The sequence below is a fragment of the Dryobates pubescens genome, chromosome 1, assembly GCF_014839835.1.
Source record: "Dryobates pubescens isolate bDryPub1 chromosome 1, bDryPub1.pri, whole genome shotgun sequence".
NCBI classification, from domain to species: domain Eukaryota; kingdom Metazoa; phylum Chordata; class Aves; order Piciformes; family Picidae; genus Dryobates; species Dryobates pubescens.
This window is the reverse complement of record NC_071612.1, coordinates 24,939,903-24,953,864: the sequence shown is the minus strand read 5'-3', so window position 1 is coordinate 24,953,864 and position 13,962 is coordinate 24,939,903. Positions and strand designations below refer to the sequence as shown.

Here is a 13,962-nt window from a genome sequence, read left to right as displayed (position 1 = left end):
GCTTTTAAACCCTAGGCCTTCTGGGATAGAATTATTGCAGTAACAACAAAAAAATGAATGGTATTGCTAGTCCAGACTTACTGTATTTCAGATACAAGAGGCCCTAGCAGACATAAATAACCTGATTTTGACAGAGGAGAAATCTGAAAAATCAGCTCAGAACATTTTTTTTGGCTCTGATACAGTGAGTGTAAGGAGGCTGAAAATGCCCACTGATCCCAGCCTTCAGCACCTGGCTCTGAAAAACATCTGCCATGGTATTGAAGGGCAGAGGCAAGCACATGCATTTGAAATGTTGGGGTTTTTTTACATGTATATTTTGGGAGGCTAAGAATACGAGTTTACATCTTGTGTGCCAAAATGCTTAAGCAAAATCACATAAATAAGCTTAAGTAAGAAGGCAGGGCCCCAGTTTCGGAAGGGATTTGGAAATTATGGAAAGGCCTTGCGATGCAAAGAAGGAGGTTTAAAATAACAGACTTTACCCTAAAGATGTGGTTGGCTAAGATGCCCCATGTGCTATGCTGATCCCTGGTAACTCAAGGAACCATCAGATGACACAACAAAATTGTAAACTGATACCTGTTTGAAACTGGGTATTTAAACATTATTATAAGGTGTCTTTGGCATGTCATTTTTCTTCCTATAATGAATGCAGTTTCTTTATGCTGTTCACTTTCACCCTAAAACGTACTTTGGCCGTGTGGCCATGTTTTGTTTTGTTTTGAATTCGCTTACCCTGGTGTATCGGCGAAAATAACATCATGTTACCCACTCCCAGGGTAACTGCTAGCATTCTTTGCAGTCACTTCTGCTGCTCGAGCTTTCTACTGTTGAGATCATGAGCTCAGCCCTCCTACCTAAAGCTTCTGTTCAAGTTTTCTCTTGAAAGTCACCAGTGGGTTTTCTGAAATGTGTTGGTTCCTATTTGATGGCATCTCAGAGGAGGATGTGTTAGCATCTGGAGTGCTTAAGAAAATGTTAGATTTCTGCAGAGACTGCAGATTTCTCACATTCCTTTATCAGTGCTGAAACTTTCTAGCCAATGGCCTGAATCTTCTGTAGGCATTTGCTTTCAAAGGCATCTAGTTTCTTGTCTTTGATGTTTTGGTGGATTTCCAGTTCCCACCACCATATGTTAATGCAGAGGTTATACTTGAGTTGGAAATCCTTCATTTCATTCTGTTCTTTATAGCTGTGGTTTCCATATGTTGTTGAATTTTGTTAGCGCTTGTGCTGGTTTGGTATTTGGTGTTCTTTTTTTTTTGACCTTCACTAGCCACAGAAGATAGAACAATTCCTCTACTGGAGTAGAAAAATTAAGGAGAATTTAGAGATGTTTTGTAATTGTTAAATTCAGGGCTCAACTGGGGGAAAAAAAATCTGCTTCTCTGTAATTTTTAAATGTGTTACTGTCACTAGTAATGTTTTTGATTGATGAAGAGAAAAAGTGTTCCCTATCATTATTGCCTTTTTGAACATTTTTGACAGTTCAATGTACATCTCCTTATTTATTCATTGCAGAGCCAGGCACATGGCTCAGCTTAGCTTTCAGCCTGAATGCCATCTGATTTCGGTGGAGTCTTGGACCTCTTTAGTACAAGCAGAATTTTGCAATACTCATTTAATCTTTTGTTTCTGTGACCCTGACACAAATCAATATAAAAGACTGGCTACCTTCACACCCTAAGCATAGGAAAAAATTAAGCTGTAGAACCTGTTGTCCTAGCAGATATTCTGAGATGCAAGAATTACCTGAAAGCGCTTTCCTGTTTACCCATTTGCTAGATGCTTTAAACCTACTCCTTTGCCTTTCTGAAGCATGGAGAAAAAACTCCACATTTCTCAGCTTGCCCAAGAAAACCTGATTTTTAAACATCACCCAACTAAAATTTCACTGTTTTGAAGAGTCCCTCTGAGCAGAACTAGAGCAAAATGAGTTGTAAGCATCAAACAAGGTGGCAATAATTTCATGTGGATTGTGACCAAGTAACAATGCTTTCATGACTCTGCACAGCTTTACAGCTTCAAAGAAAATTGCCTGTAGGCCCTATTTGTGGGGCCTCACTTGTAGGATTAACTTTTGTCTATTCTTGTCTCATATAAAAAGAAAAAGAGTAGTCAGCATCCCCACAGATTTAATATACATTAGTAACAAGCAAGCTGTAACAAAACAAACCCATGTGCAAGCACTTTGAGGTAGTGTAGCACAAGCTCGTGAGTTAACAATGGTACCAGTTGGATAAATGCACTCTTAGACCAAATTATAACCAGCAGAATTAAGTACAGTGACAAATAGCATTTTACCACTTCATTTTTCCTGTTTTTTCTTGGAAACTACACCTCACTAACTTTGTGTACTGGAGATCTATCTTCTCTGGACTTCAGTGTTGCAGGGATGATGTATTTAACATCTACACAAATCAAGGGAGGGAGAGGGAATAGAAATTAAAAAGGAAGAAGTGAAACTAAGAATAGCATAGCATAGAATAGAATAAACCAGGTTGGAAAAGACCTTTGAGATCATCAAGTCCAACCTATCATCCAACACTATCTAACCAACTAAACCATGGCACCAAGCACCCCATCCAGTCTCGTCCTAAACACCTCCAGTGATGGTGACTCCACCACCTCCCTGGCCAGCCCATTCCAATGGCCAATTACTCTTTCTATGAAGAACTTCTTCCTAACCGCCAGCCTAAACCTCCCCTGGCACAGCTTGAGACTGTGTCCTCTTGTTCTGGTGCTGGTTGCCTGGGAGAAGAGACCAACCCCCACCTGGCTACAACCTCCCTTCAGGTAGTTGTAGAGAGCAAGAAGGTCTCCCCTGAGCCTCCTCTTCTCCAGGCTAAGCAACTCCAGCTCCCTCAGCCTCTCCTCACAGGGCTGTGCTCCAGACCCCTTCCCAGCTTTGTTGCCCTTCTCTGGACACCTCCCATCAACTCAACATCTTTCCTAAACTGAGGAGCCCAGAACTGGACACAGGACTCAAGGTGTAGCCTAACCAGTGCTAAGTACAGGGCATAATGACCTCCCTGCTCCTGCTGGCCACACTACTTCTGAACAAAGTAGTGCATAAGATTTTTCAGAGGAGACAAATGGGAGAAGGGAAGAAGAGATTTGCAAGAAGAAAATTTGTGAAAGAAAACAAACTAAATGCATGTACCTAGAAGGCAGTGGATGCCACATCAATAATTTCTAGTGCCTTCTACAACTGCTTACTCTCAGAAACACTATTGATTTAGCTCAATATGTTAAGGCAGCATAGTGCATGTTTAGACCACAGAGTAAAATAAGTAAAAGAAACGTAGAGAGAAGTCCTGATTCTGCCAATATTTACATATATTTTTACCTTTAAGGACATAGATTCTTACATTCTGGTAGTCCCACCAAGCTCAAGAGCTGGATTTGTATGTATAAAGCTATACACATGGCAAAGCATTTGCATGTTCAGAGTTGGAATACGTACCTTTGGTTTGGGTCACAATCAGTCCTGGTTTTTTTAGGTGTCAAAGAAAAGTGTTCTTCCTTCAAAGATGTATTTCCAGTTTCTTTCTTAGTACACGGTCTTTGCTGGGTGTCCAATAAACCTGGTTTTCTTGATGGGAAGTAAAAAGCTGTAAAATTGAAGGAAAAAGCATGACATATGCCTTTAACTTTTGCCATTGAATGATGTTTTACAACGTCTGTATTAGTAGAAGTTAATAAAACATTTAACATGCATGGGAATATCTTGCATGACCAAAATCTTTTTGATTGGCTTGTATGCAATAAAATTAAGTCTTTCACCTCATATATCTCACATTGCATATAAATTGTAATCATGGATGGCAGAGGAATAAAATAAGAAAGAATCTGTTTGGGGTTTTCAGGACCGTTTTCATGTAGTGAGGAGGATTTGTATTCTGCTGCTAAGGAAAGCTTAGGCCTGCTTTGGCACTAGCAAGGGTGGAAACTATCTTAGCACACATGCAGTTTCTACTGCCTACAACATTCCTTTGCTACAACACCTTCGACCACATCCCTCAGAAAGTGACATTCCCAACAAAACAGGCCTTTGTTATTTTTGTAGCTTTAGGCAGTATAGCTGCATCAGAGTAAGGCTTTGCTGGTAGGAAGCTGTCAAACCAAAACGCTGTATCTTGGACCAGCATATTTCCACAAGCAAAAATTCCTAGTCAGCCTCTGATGCAGATAATCTGTTGTAGCAGAGCCACAGGTTCCAACAGAATTGGGCCAGCTCAGCCAGTTAAGCTCATTGCAGTCCATTAAGCTTACCTGAGAAGATTTCTAGTCAAACGCTCTTCTGAAAGGTAGAGATCCTGGCAGATATTTTACAGGAGGGAGTTTTGGCACAAATACTGTATTGGAAAGCATTCCTTCTCTTTGCTGAAGAAGGTTGTTGCATCTTAGCACATGAGGCTGCTGCCTTTTTGTGGCACTGTGTACACATAATCCAGGAATGTTTCATCCTAAGTGCTGTGTATAATCTATTATTGCAGCATACCTACTTAATTGGAACATACTAAATCAAAGTGACTGCTTTTTATTGGACTGCCTCCCAGTAAACTGGCAGAGCCTAATGATACTGAATGGTAATCACTGCTACTTCAGTAGGATTATTTTACATAAATTCTTCTTAATAGTGATGTATTTAGTTAGTGCCAGATAGTTAAGTGATGTTTATCCAAGTGTTAAATTCCAGGAATTTGAATTGAATACACAATGTGCCAAATAAAGATTAACTATTGTATTTTTTTCCCCACAAGGACATCAGTGAATAGCAGTTCCAAATAGAATAGAACTGACAAGTTTCTTTTGAGGTTGCATTTCTGAAAGGCAGCACAGACACAGAAGGGAAGGCCTGCTTTTTGCAAGTCAGGGTATTGAGAAATCTTCTAATTCACAATTTCAGGTCTGAAATTTCATTCTTAGTTTTGTCCCAGTCCCTTGTGACTTACAAATGTGATCCTTTCTAGATGAGTTTTTCCTTACACTACTTTGGCAGCAAAACTTTTTTCAAACATCAGTAGCTTAAAAACTTCCAGGAAGCACCAGGCAGAATTTTACAGCAGGCATTTGAGCTCACTTGAGGGCACTTTTAAGAGGTTGCTTAAAAGGAATATGAAACTTTTCCTGCCTGTGCAGTGCACAGCTTTCACATCTGATTTAGTTTTTAAACTGAATTAAATTGAGAAGAAGGGTTTTGCATTGTGGGCCTAGAATTTGTTACATCAGTTGAGAAACTAAAGAATGAGGATATTAGAGGACCCTAGGTAAAGCCTGAAGTGAGTCCAGTTAGTACACATAACAGAGGAGGCAGATTAAAATGTCCATACAGGCGGAGTATAAAACGTGAAGATTCTAGTGGACGGTATTTGTACTAAGATGCCAGGCAACAAACAGGGCAGCTGAGGCATTAATGTCAAACTCTTTCAGCAACTCTGCTATAAAAGTGGTTAGCTCCTACAGAGGGTGTGTCTGAGAAGGTAAATGTGGGAACTAACAGCTCAGATAAATCCCCCAAACTATACATCAGAGCTCTGAACTAGATCCAGTTCAGGAACTCAGGGGTTGCCCAAGTTTAATATTCTGCCTTGTGCTATGACATGGAAGTTTTCATGTGCATATTTATTCACTGGAGGCACAGCTGGCATGTTGGTTTATTTACCTGGACTTCAGCAAGGCCTTTGACACCATCCCCCATAGCAAACTCCTGGCCAAGCTGTCAGCCCATGTCTTGGACAGGAGCACTGTGCTGGGTTAAGAACTGGCTGGATGGGCAGGCCCAGAGAGTGGTGGTGAATGGTTGCCACATCCAGTTGGAGGCCAGTCACTAGTGGTGTGCCCCAGGGATCAGTGCTGGGCCCCATCCTGCTCAATAGCTTTCTGGACAAGGGGATTGAGTCCAGCATCAGTAAGTTTGCAGATGACACCAATCTGGGAGCGGGTGTTGATCTGTTAGAGGCTAGGAGGGCTCTGCAGAGGGACCAGCAGTGTGTGCCAGGTGGCCAAGAAGACCAATGGCATCCTGGCCCAGATCAGGAATAGTGTGGCCAGCAGGAGCAGAGAGGTCATTCTGCCCCTGTACTCAGCACTGGTTAGGCCACACCTTGAGTCCTGTGTCCAGTTCTGGGCTCCTCAATTCAAGAAAGATGTTGAGATGCTGGAATGTGTCCAGAGAAAGGCAACAAGGCTGGGGAGGGGTTTGGAGCACAGCCCTGTGAGGAAGAGCTGAGGGATCTGGGGGTGTTTAAGCCTGGAGAAGAAGAGGCTCAGAGAAGACCTTATTGCCGTCTACAACTACCTGAAGGGAGGCTGTAGCCAGGTGGGGGTTGGTCTCGTCTCCCAGGCAACCAGCACCAGAACAAGAGGACACAGTCTCAAGCTGTGCCAAGGGACATTTAGGCTTGATCTTAAAAAGAAATTCTTTACAGAAAGATTAATTGGCCATTGGAATGTGCTGCCCAGGGAGGTGGTGGAGTCACTGTCCCTGGAGGTGTTTTAAAAAAGACTGGATGAGGCACTTAGTGCCATGGTCTAGTTGATTAGTTAGGGTTGGGTGGTCAGTTGGATTTGATGATCTCGGAGGTTTCTTCCAACCTGATTTTGTGATTCTCTAAATGTCACTGGTAGCTGCAACAGCCTATCAAGGGGTGGGTCTCCTCAAGTTCACTTTTATTCTTTGGGTATAGCCTTTGGAGAATTCAATCAGTGGGAATCCTGCAGCTAATTGGTTGGTGAATCTGTCTCTCCATATGTCCTTCCTTCCTTGTTAGAGCTGAGATTTTAATTACAAACATCTGTGCACTATCTCTGTTTCTCCATGAAAAATAGGAATTGAAGTTTCCCCACTGCTGCTGACAGAGACAGAACAGAGCAAACACCATGACGAAAACTTTGACGTAGCTAAAGGAGAATCCTCCTGCCCTGTCTCCCAGGGTCTAGTTTGAAGGATAGGTGAGCAAGCAGATTGTGTTTGATGGGATTTCCCCATGTGAGGAGGAGCATGCCAAGAGGAAGTTATATTTACACATTTATTTCTCTATATAAATTATTATTAGAGGAATTCTTCCCCTACAGAAAGAATTCTTGACAATTTGAATAGGGTTTTTTTGACTGAGGTATGTTAACCAAAAGCAACGTTCCTGGTTGCATGAGGACACGGCGTTTGCTTCACTGAGGTTCTTTCCAGCACACTTTTTGTGCTCTTGTAGTCAGATTAAAATTTGCATTTTGTGCTTTGGAAATTACAGTAGGAGGCTACAAAGAGACAGTGCTTCTGGAGGGAGGCCATATAGGAGAGAGCATCAATACTTGTTCTTGGGCATGTGAACCTTTTTACTGCGGTGGTTGGGAGGATATGGCAGTTAGATATCCTTGCTCTCTTCATTCTCCCTTCTGCAAGAGCAGGTGGGAGGTTCCTTTCATGATACACATGGCTCATCATTATTTATTCATATGTTCATCTTTCTGATGAGAGTACATGTAGGAGGGATGTTACAAAGCCAATGGTATTTTCTGTGGTGGTTTCAGGAGGTTTATAGAGCATCTTTGCAAATAGAAATACATACATTTTCCAAAAGCATACCTTACAAACACGGCTGGCTTAACAAAGAGGGCACTCAGAAAGCTGCTCATTTACAATTCTATTGTCTGCCTTCTTTCACATGTAAAGCTCCACAACAGGGGAATTACTGCAGTGCTAGCCTTGACTACAGTTGGGTCATACCCAATAGAGTAACTTAAACTCATTGTGCATAGAGCACAGGAATGGTGAACCTGTAATTTTCTTTTGCTACTGAGGGCAAAGTAGCACTTCTGACAAATATGCCTTGCCTTTCCCTTCCCCCTCACTGCCTTTTCTTTCACTTGAAGGTGGAGGAAGTGATGCAGGGAGGAGAAAAGAGTGAAAGAGAGAGGCATGAAATTTCACATGAAATAGGGCTGCGATGGGAGAGAATCTAGAATTTCATTTGAGACACTTGTTGGCATTTTTTTTCCTGCAGTGATTTCTGCTGCTTAATTAAGCAGTCTGATAGCCACAGTGCTCAGCTCTTATCTGTGGCATTAATGAATTTCCTGCCCACACCCTTTATTATTCTGACTGCAGGCACTGCAAAAGCCATGAAAAGCAAGGATATTGACAGTTTAACCACCCCAGCTGTGACATTAATAAAATTTTGGCACTTTGTGATCTAACATGCTCTTTGCTTTGATATGCAGTGATATAGAGACATCTAAAGCTGCAGGTTTAACCTTAGAGGTTTCCCTGCCTGTGCTATATCATGTGCAAAAGGGCTGTTTCTAAGGCAGCATTATCACAATACTACAGTTTCTTTGCCTTAAAACTGAAGACACTGGGTGCTCTACAGGTGGCTTAGTGCATGCAGACCAAAAATCAGGCTTTGAAAGACAGCCTTTGAAATCTGGATATCACATACAGTAACATATAGGACTTCAAAGTGTGACATCTGGCTGCCTAGATTAAGTTCTCTTAAGAGACAAATTGAACAGATTTGAAAGGGGATCTGGTTCTGCTAAAGCAGTTGAAACGGTGAGGGTAAGCCAGCTTTTCAGTGTATGATTGTTGGCTGTAATTTCTTTTTCTCTGCTCTAGAAAGCATGGGAGGGGATTAGGTGGTGGAGATTTTGCCTGTATCCTTCTTGCACCTAGAGAAACATTTGGTTGTACTTGTTCCGACAGTACATCGAAACAGCAATTCAAAAGGTGACAACTGAATGAGACTAGCATGAAGCACATTCGTATTCTTCAGAAATAATGCCTCTTTCATGCATACACATGCAGGCAGGAAGCCAGGCAGGCCTCCTCCTGCTTCTGAAGAGAACAAACAGGGCAGAACTGATGGTGGCCTATGCTAAAGCCAGAAGCGATTTCTGATTCCTATCAAAACCCAAAGTATGTCTCCTAGGCCCAGGCAACTTGCTGTGTGCTCTTCCAACCTTAGGTTCTGCAGAAGGAAAACCATATCATGGTTTTTACAAGCACAGTCAAAATACTGCTACATAAATATGACTCTTCATCCTCCTCTTCAAAAGAATGATCACACACATGCTTTCCTTCATTTCAGTCTATGTCCCTTTGCCTTTTACACTTTGATACAGGACTCATGTTACATGAAGCTGAGCAAAAAAGAGACAGGCGTGCCTGGGCCTTAATGGGTGGGCAGTCTAAATCCATGCTTCCTAAAGCCCCTGCCCTGACAACCATGCCACTCTCTAGTTGCAAGTGAAAAAAGAGGAGAAGAAAAGCTTGGCTTAGTTTAGGATGGTTATCTGCTTTTTAATGATGTCTGCAGCTGCAGTCTTTTACTGCTGTAGTGTTACACCTTCAGCACATCCTGCAGAGCAGGGGCTAAAGCTGCAGGCATACATGTGGACAGAAGCATGCAGAAGCCTCTTAGCTCATGTTTTTCAAGGAGCCATGAGGCATTTGAGCTCTTCTAAGACACAGCCAAGCTGCTTTTGTGTCTGCAGCTGTGCTGAAGTCATCTTAAAAACCTCACACTTGGTATTTTCTTCTAAAGACATTGTCATGGTTTGGGGGGTGCCTTTTTAAAAAACCCCATAGAGTTGAGTCCTCCAGGAGAACCAGAGAAGTCCAGGGGATGGACTGGAAAACTGTACTTGGTTATTCAGTCTCATAATTCTATCTCTTTATAAGTTGGCAGCAAGGACAGCTCAGTCTCTTTTCCTTCCTTCCTTAGGGAGTCCTTATCTGGTAACAGCAGACAGAGGAAGGTGCTCCTCCTGCCTTATGAGGAGAGGCTGAGAGCCCTGGGGCTGTTTAGTCTGGAGAAGAGAAGACTGAGAGGGGATCTAATAAATCTAATAAATCTGAGGGCTGGGGGTCAAGAGGGAGGGAACAGGCTCTGCTCAGTTGCACCCTGGGATAGGACAAGGGGCAATGGATATCAACTACAGCACAGGAGATTCCACCTCAACATGAGGAAGAACTTCTTCCCTGTGAGGCTCACAGAGCACTGGAACAGGCTCTCCAGAGAGGTTGTGGAGTCTCCTCTGGAGACTTTCAAGACCCATCTGGATGCATTCTTGTGTGACCTGTGCTGAATTCTATGCTCTGGAGGGGGGTTGGACTCAGTGATCTTCAGAGATCCCTTTCAAGGCCTAACATCCTGGTAACATGGGGCCTGTTTATGGCCTTCAGAGGCCTGACTAATTTTCTCCTGCACAACTATGGCCTGCTTAGGCCAGGGATACAAGGTGGGAGTGGGGAGAGAAAAGGAGCATTGGGGTCTGTGGTTTAGTCTGGTTGAGGGGAGGGTGTTTGGGGCGGTTTCATGTATCCTGTATATATATTGGGTGTTAAGGATTCATGTATTCTGTATTTTCCTGTATATTTCTGAATACAATTTCTGTATTTCTCTGCAATTCAGGGAGAGCATCTTCATTTTACTTCCTTTGGGAGTAAAATCATTTCTGTCTGTGCTTTAAACCAAGACAGAAATGTAATTCAACACTTACAAGACTGGATGCTGTGTCTCCCAGCAGTGTGGCAGGAGAAAATGCATTCAAGTCTCCTGCCTACCTGTTGTGGTTAACATAGAGGTTCACAGGTATCTACATTTCCAATTTCAGTTATGAATTTAAGAGAGGAAGAGGAACTCCTTGTTAATAGGCAGCTAAGATGTCTGGACCAGTCTTTAATCCTGACAAGATGTTTTTGAGTTCAAGCTTTCTTTCATCTGATATATCCATGGGATAATACATCTGTGAAATCATATACTGTATGTCAGAATTTTAAAAGCTTCCAAATAAGCCATAATCTCCTTTACATTGTATCTTATAAGAGGACTTAGTCCATTTCAAAAATGGTGATTAACTAGATTGCAAACAGATGAATAATAATCAGAACTTCTATTGTGATTTATGTCAAAATCAATGAATATTCATTTTATACCTAATGTGTATGTAATCAGATGTCATCATTGACATACTGTAGATGAGTATCACAGAATTAACCAGGTTGGAAAAGACCTTTGAGATCATCAAGTCCAACCTGTCACCCAACAACATCTAATCAACTAAACCATGGCACCAAGTGCCTCATCCAATCTTTTTTTAAACACTTGCAGGGACAGTGACTTCACCACCTCGCTGGACAGCCCATTGCAATGGCCAATCACTCTTTCTGTGAAGAATTCTTTCCTAACATCCAGCCTAAACCTTCTCTGGCACAGCTTGAGACTGTGTCCTCTCACTTCTGTCACAGGTTGCCTGGGAGAAGAGACTGACCCCCACTGGGCTACAGCCTCCCTTCAAGTAATTGTACAGTAGTCCTAGCTGAAGATCAACATCCCAAGATGAAACTGAATGTAGAATTAGGGTCACAAAAGTAATCCAAACTTGAAGTTCTCTCCTTTTGGTCCATTTTCTGTCACCTAGACATCGCTGGTTCCCAATCAGCAAAGCATTTACATACCTGTATTGTGAGTCACAAAACCCATTTGAGTCACTTTGGCCAGGCTTATCCTGTCTCCTGCTCAGGGTCAGCCTGGGTGGATCTCTCCTGTGCTTGTGAGCAGCTGGTACTGTCCTGCAGCTGCACATGTCAAAAATCAACTGCAGTATGGGAGGAGATGGTGATCCCAGTGATACATCATTACTAATTCCCTGGGAAGCACAAGCTAAGAGTGGTTGCAAACTGCTTCCCTAGAAGATGAGTCGTGGTGCACAAAATCTGCATTTACTGGGAGAAAAACAGAGAACATCTTGGAAAAAATACTGGATTATATTAAGGCTTCTCTTTTGCTATTCAAGTGTATATAATATACCCTTCCCCTCCCCCCCACCTTACTCCTGGATTTGAAAGGTATTATATAAAACCAAAATCTATTGATTACTACTATTGCTGCCCAGCCTGTCTTGATAGCTCTCAGACCAGAGTAAGGGTGCTTCTAAGAAACTGCAGAAAGTGATACTTAGAGGTCTGTCTTCTCAGCTCTGAAATGTCTGCATCTGTTTCTCACAGTTACCGGCAAGCCCTATTTCTTTAATTTTAACTTGCTCTTACTGTAAAGCTTTTATTTTAAGTGATGTGAGGGGATTTGTGCATGTTTTACTGCTTAGAAATGGCCCTGTGAGACAGGGCTGTTGAACAGTAAGACTAGGATTCATTTGGATTTCTTCTGCTTTGCAAAAGTCATCAATTAAAGCATCTCACAGTCATCTTTGGAGAGTGCAAGTAACTTCCATTATGAATGGCTCAGGAGTCATACTGCTTTCTAAAGTGATATCTGCCATCTCATAACTGTATGTCACACTCTCATTCATCTCAAATACGCTGTTACTTGAAAGCATTAGCGGAGTATGGTTTAGCATCCAGTGCCTTAACTTTAATTGCAGTTGAATCAATGTTAATTTTCACTTTGCTACAGAGCAAATGCTGGGTGAGGTCCTGTTATGGAGCAGCTGCACAGTTCCTCACTACCGCATGCAAAAAGAGGAAAGATTTTGTCCCAGATCTTTGATATCTGCTACGAGACAGAGTTATTTTTCCTGAGACTACTGGAGCTTAGTAGAACAACACAGAAGATACTCAAGTTGAGTAAAGCAGAGTCTAGACTAGGATCAGTTTAGCTCGCCCTCTTCTCCAGTTTCTGACTGCTACACCACATGAAGCTATGCCTCAGCTGTAAGAACCTTCCCCATCATTCCACAGACGCTTCCAATAATTAATCACAGTACTGTTCCTTGATTTTTACATAGTACTCTAGGCTGCTGTGTATCACTCCATGACTTTTAGTCTTTTCTACCACTCTCTCCAGTAGTTTCCCTATGTACGCATGAGTATGGTTCTGTATTTACTTTCATAATAGTGAGTCACCTTATAAAGATGAATTCATCAGGAATGGCAAAGTACTGAGTTCTGTAAGCACATCATATAAACTAAATGAGGTAATTGCAGTAGCAGCTGGTTTACTATGTGGGAGAATCATTACTTTAATAATTACCTTGGAGAAGACTTCACTTCGCTTTTGCTTGTCTGTCTTTTCCTCCCCAAAGCCAGTAGATACACAAGTCATTTTTCTGTCTGTGATCTGTTTTTCAGATATGGAGACCAGTGAAAAAATCCAGAAAAGTGGAGTTCTTCAGGTGTTCGCCAGTCTGTTGACGCCACAATCTTCCTGCACAGCAAAAGTAGCTAACGTCATAGCGGAAGTAGCCAGAAATGGTGAGGTTTTCTACAAGAACTTTTCTGCTGGAACATCTTCAGTTTTTCACCTCACTTGTCAGTATGTTTTACTTCATTTATGTTTTCATTTTGTAGACTAGACAAACACCTTTTGTATCCCTCCCTTCCACTCTTTTTGTTTCGTCGGATTTTCTTTGGCCGCTTTTTAATGCAATCAAAATCACATTTGGCTGCTGGAAATTCTGTGGTCTTTACTTTCATGCTATTAATTTTTTAAGAGAATCAATAGTATAATATATTGGGCAGAAGTAGCAAGCCCTTGGCTTTATGAAAGGCATATAGAAAGAGAAAGGTGTGCATCATTTCTGCATCCAGCAGTTAAAACAGTAGTAGGTATGCAGGTGGTTCGGGGAGAATAGATTGTTTCTTTGGCCTGAGATTTATAAGAACATTGTTACCATGATAAGGCCTTTGATACCACACCAAAACCAGTTACTGCTACCTAAAGGGCATTCATTACACTTGTAAGAGCCCCAGATCTCAGATGAGAATCAGGGCTCCATTTTGGTATGTATTATTTACATACAGTCATACACAGTAGATAATCTAAAATTATTTAGGTTTTTTCCCATTAGTAAGAATTATCTTAAAGCTCATCCTATACCCTTCAGAGATTGAGCTCAAAAGAAAAATAGTCTCTCACCTGTAGGCAGGCACTACTGACAGACCCTGTACCAAGGGCAGAGGAGGTTTGTGGCTGACTTTTCTTACTTTCTTCTTGACTT

General features: G+C 41.9%; 1 protein-coding gene across 1 annotated transcript in view; it reads left to right on the top strand.

Moving 5' to 3' along the window:
• RAP1GDS1 (Rap1 GTPase-GDP dissociation stimulator 1) overlaps positions 1 to 13,962 on the top strand; it is a 107,525-nt gene that overhangs the window by 44,862 nt on the left and 48,701 nt on the right. Inside the window, exon 3 of the mRNA XM_054163091.1 lies at positions 13,094 to 13,216. Within this exon, the coding sequence (XP_054019066.1) occupies positions 13,094 to 13,216 (123 nt within the window). The remainder of the gene's footprint in view (positions 1 to 13,093; positions 13,217 to 13,962) is intronic.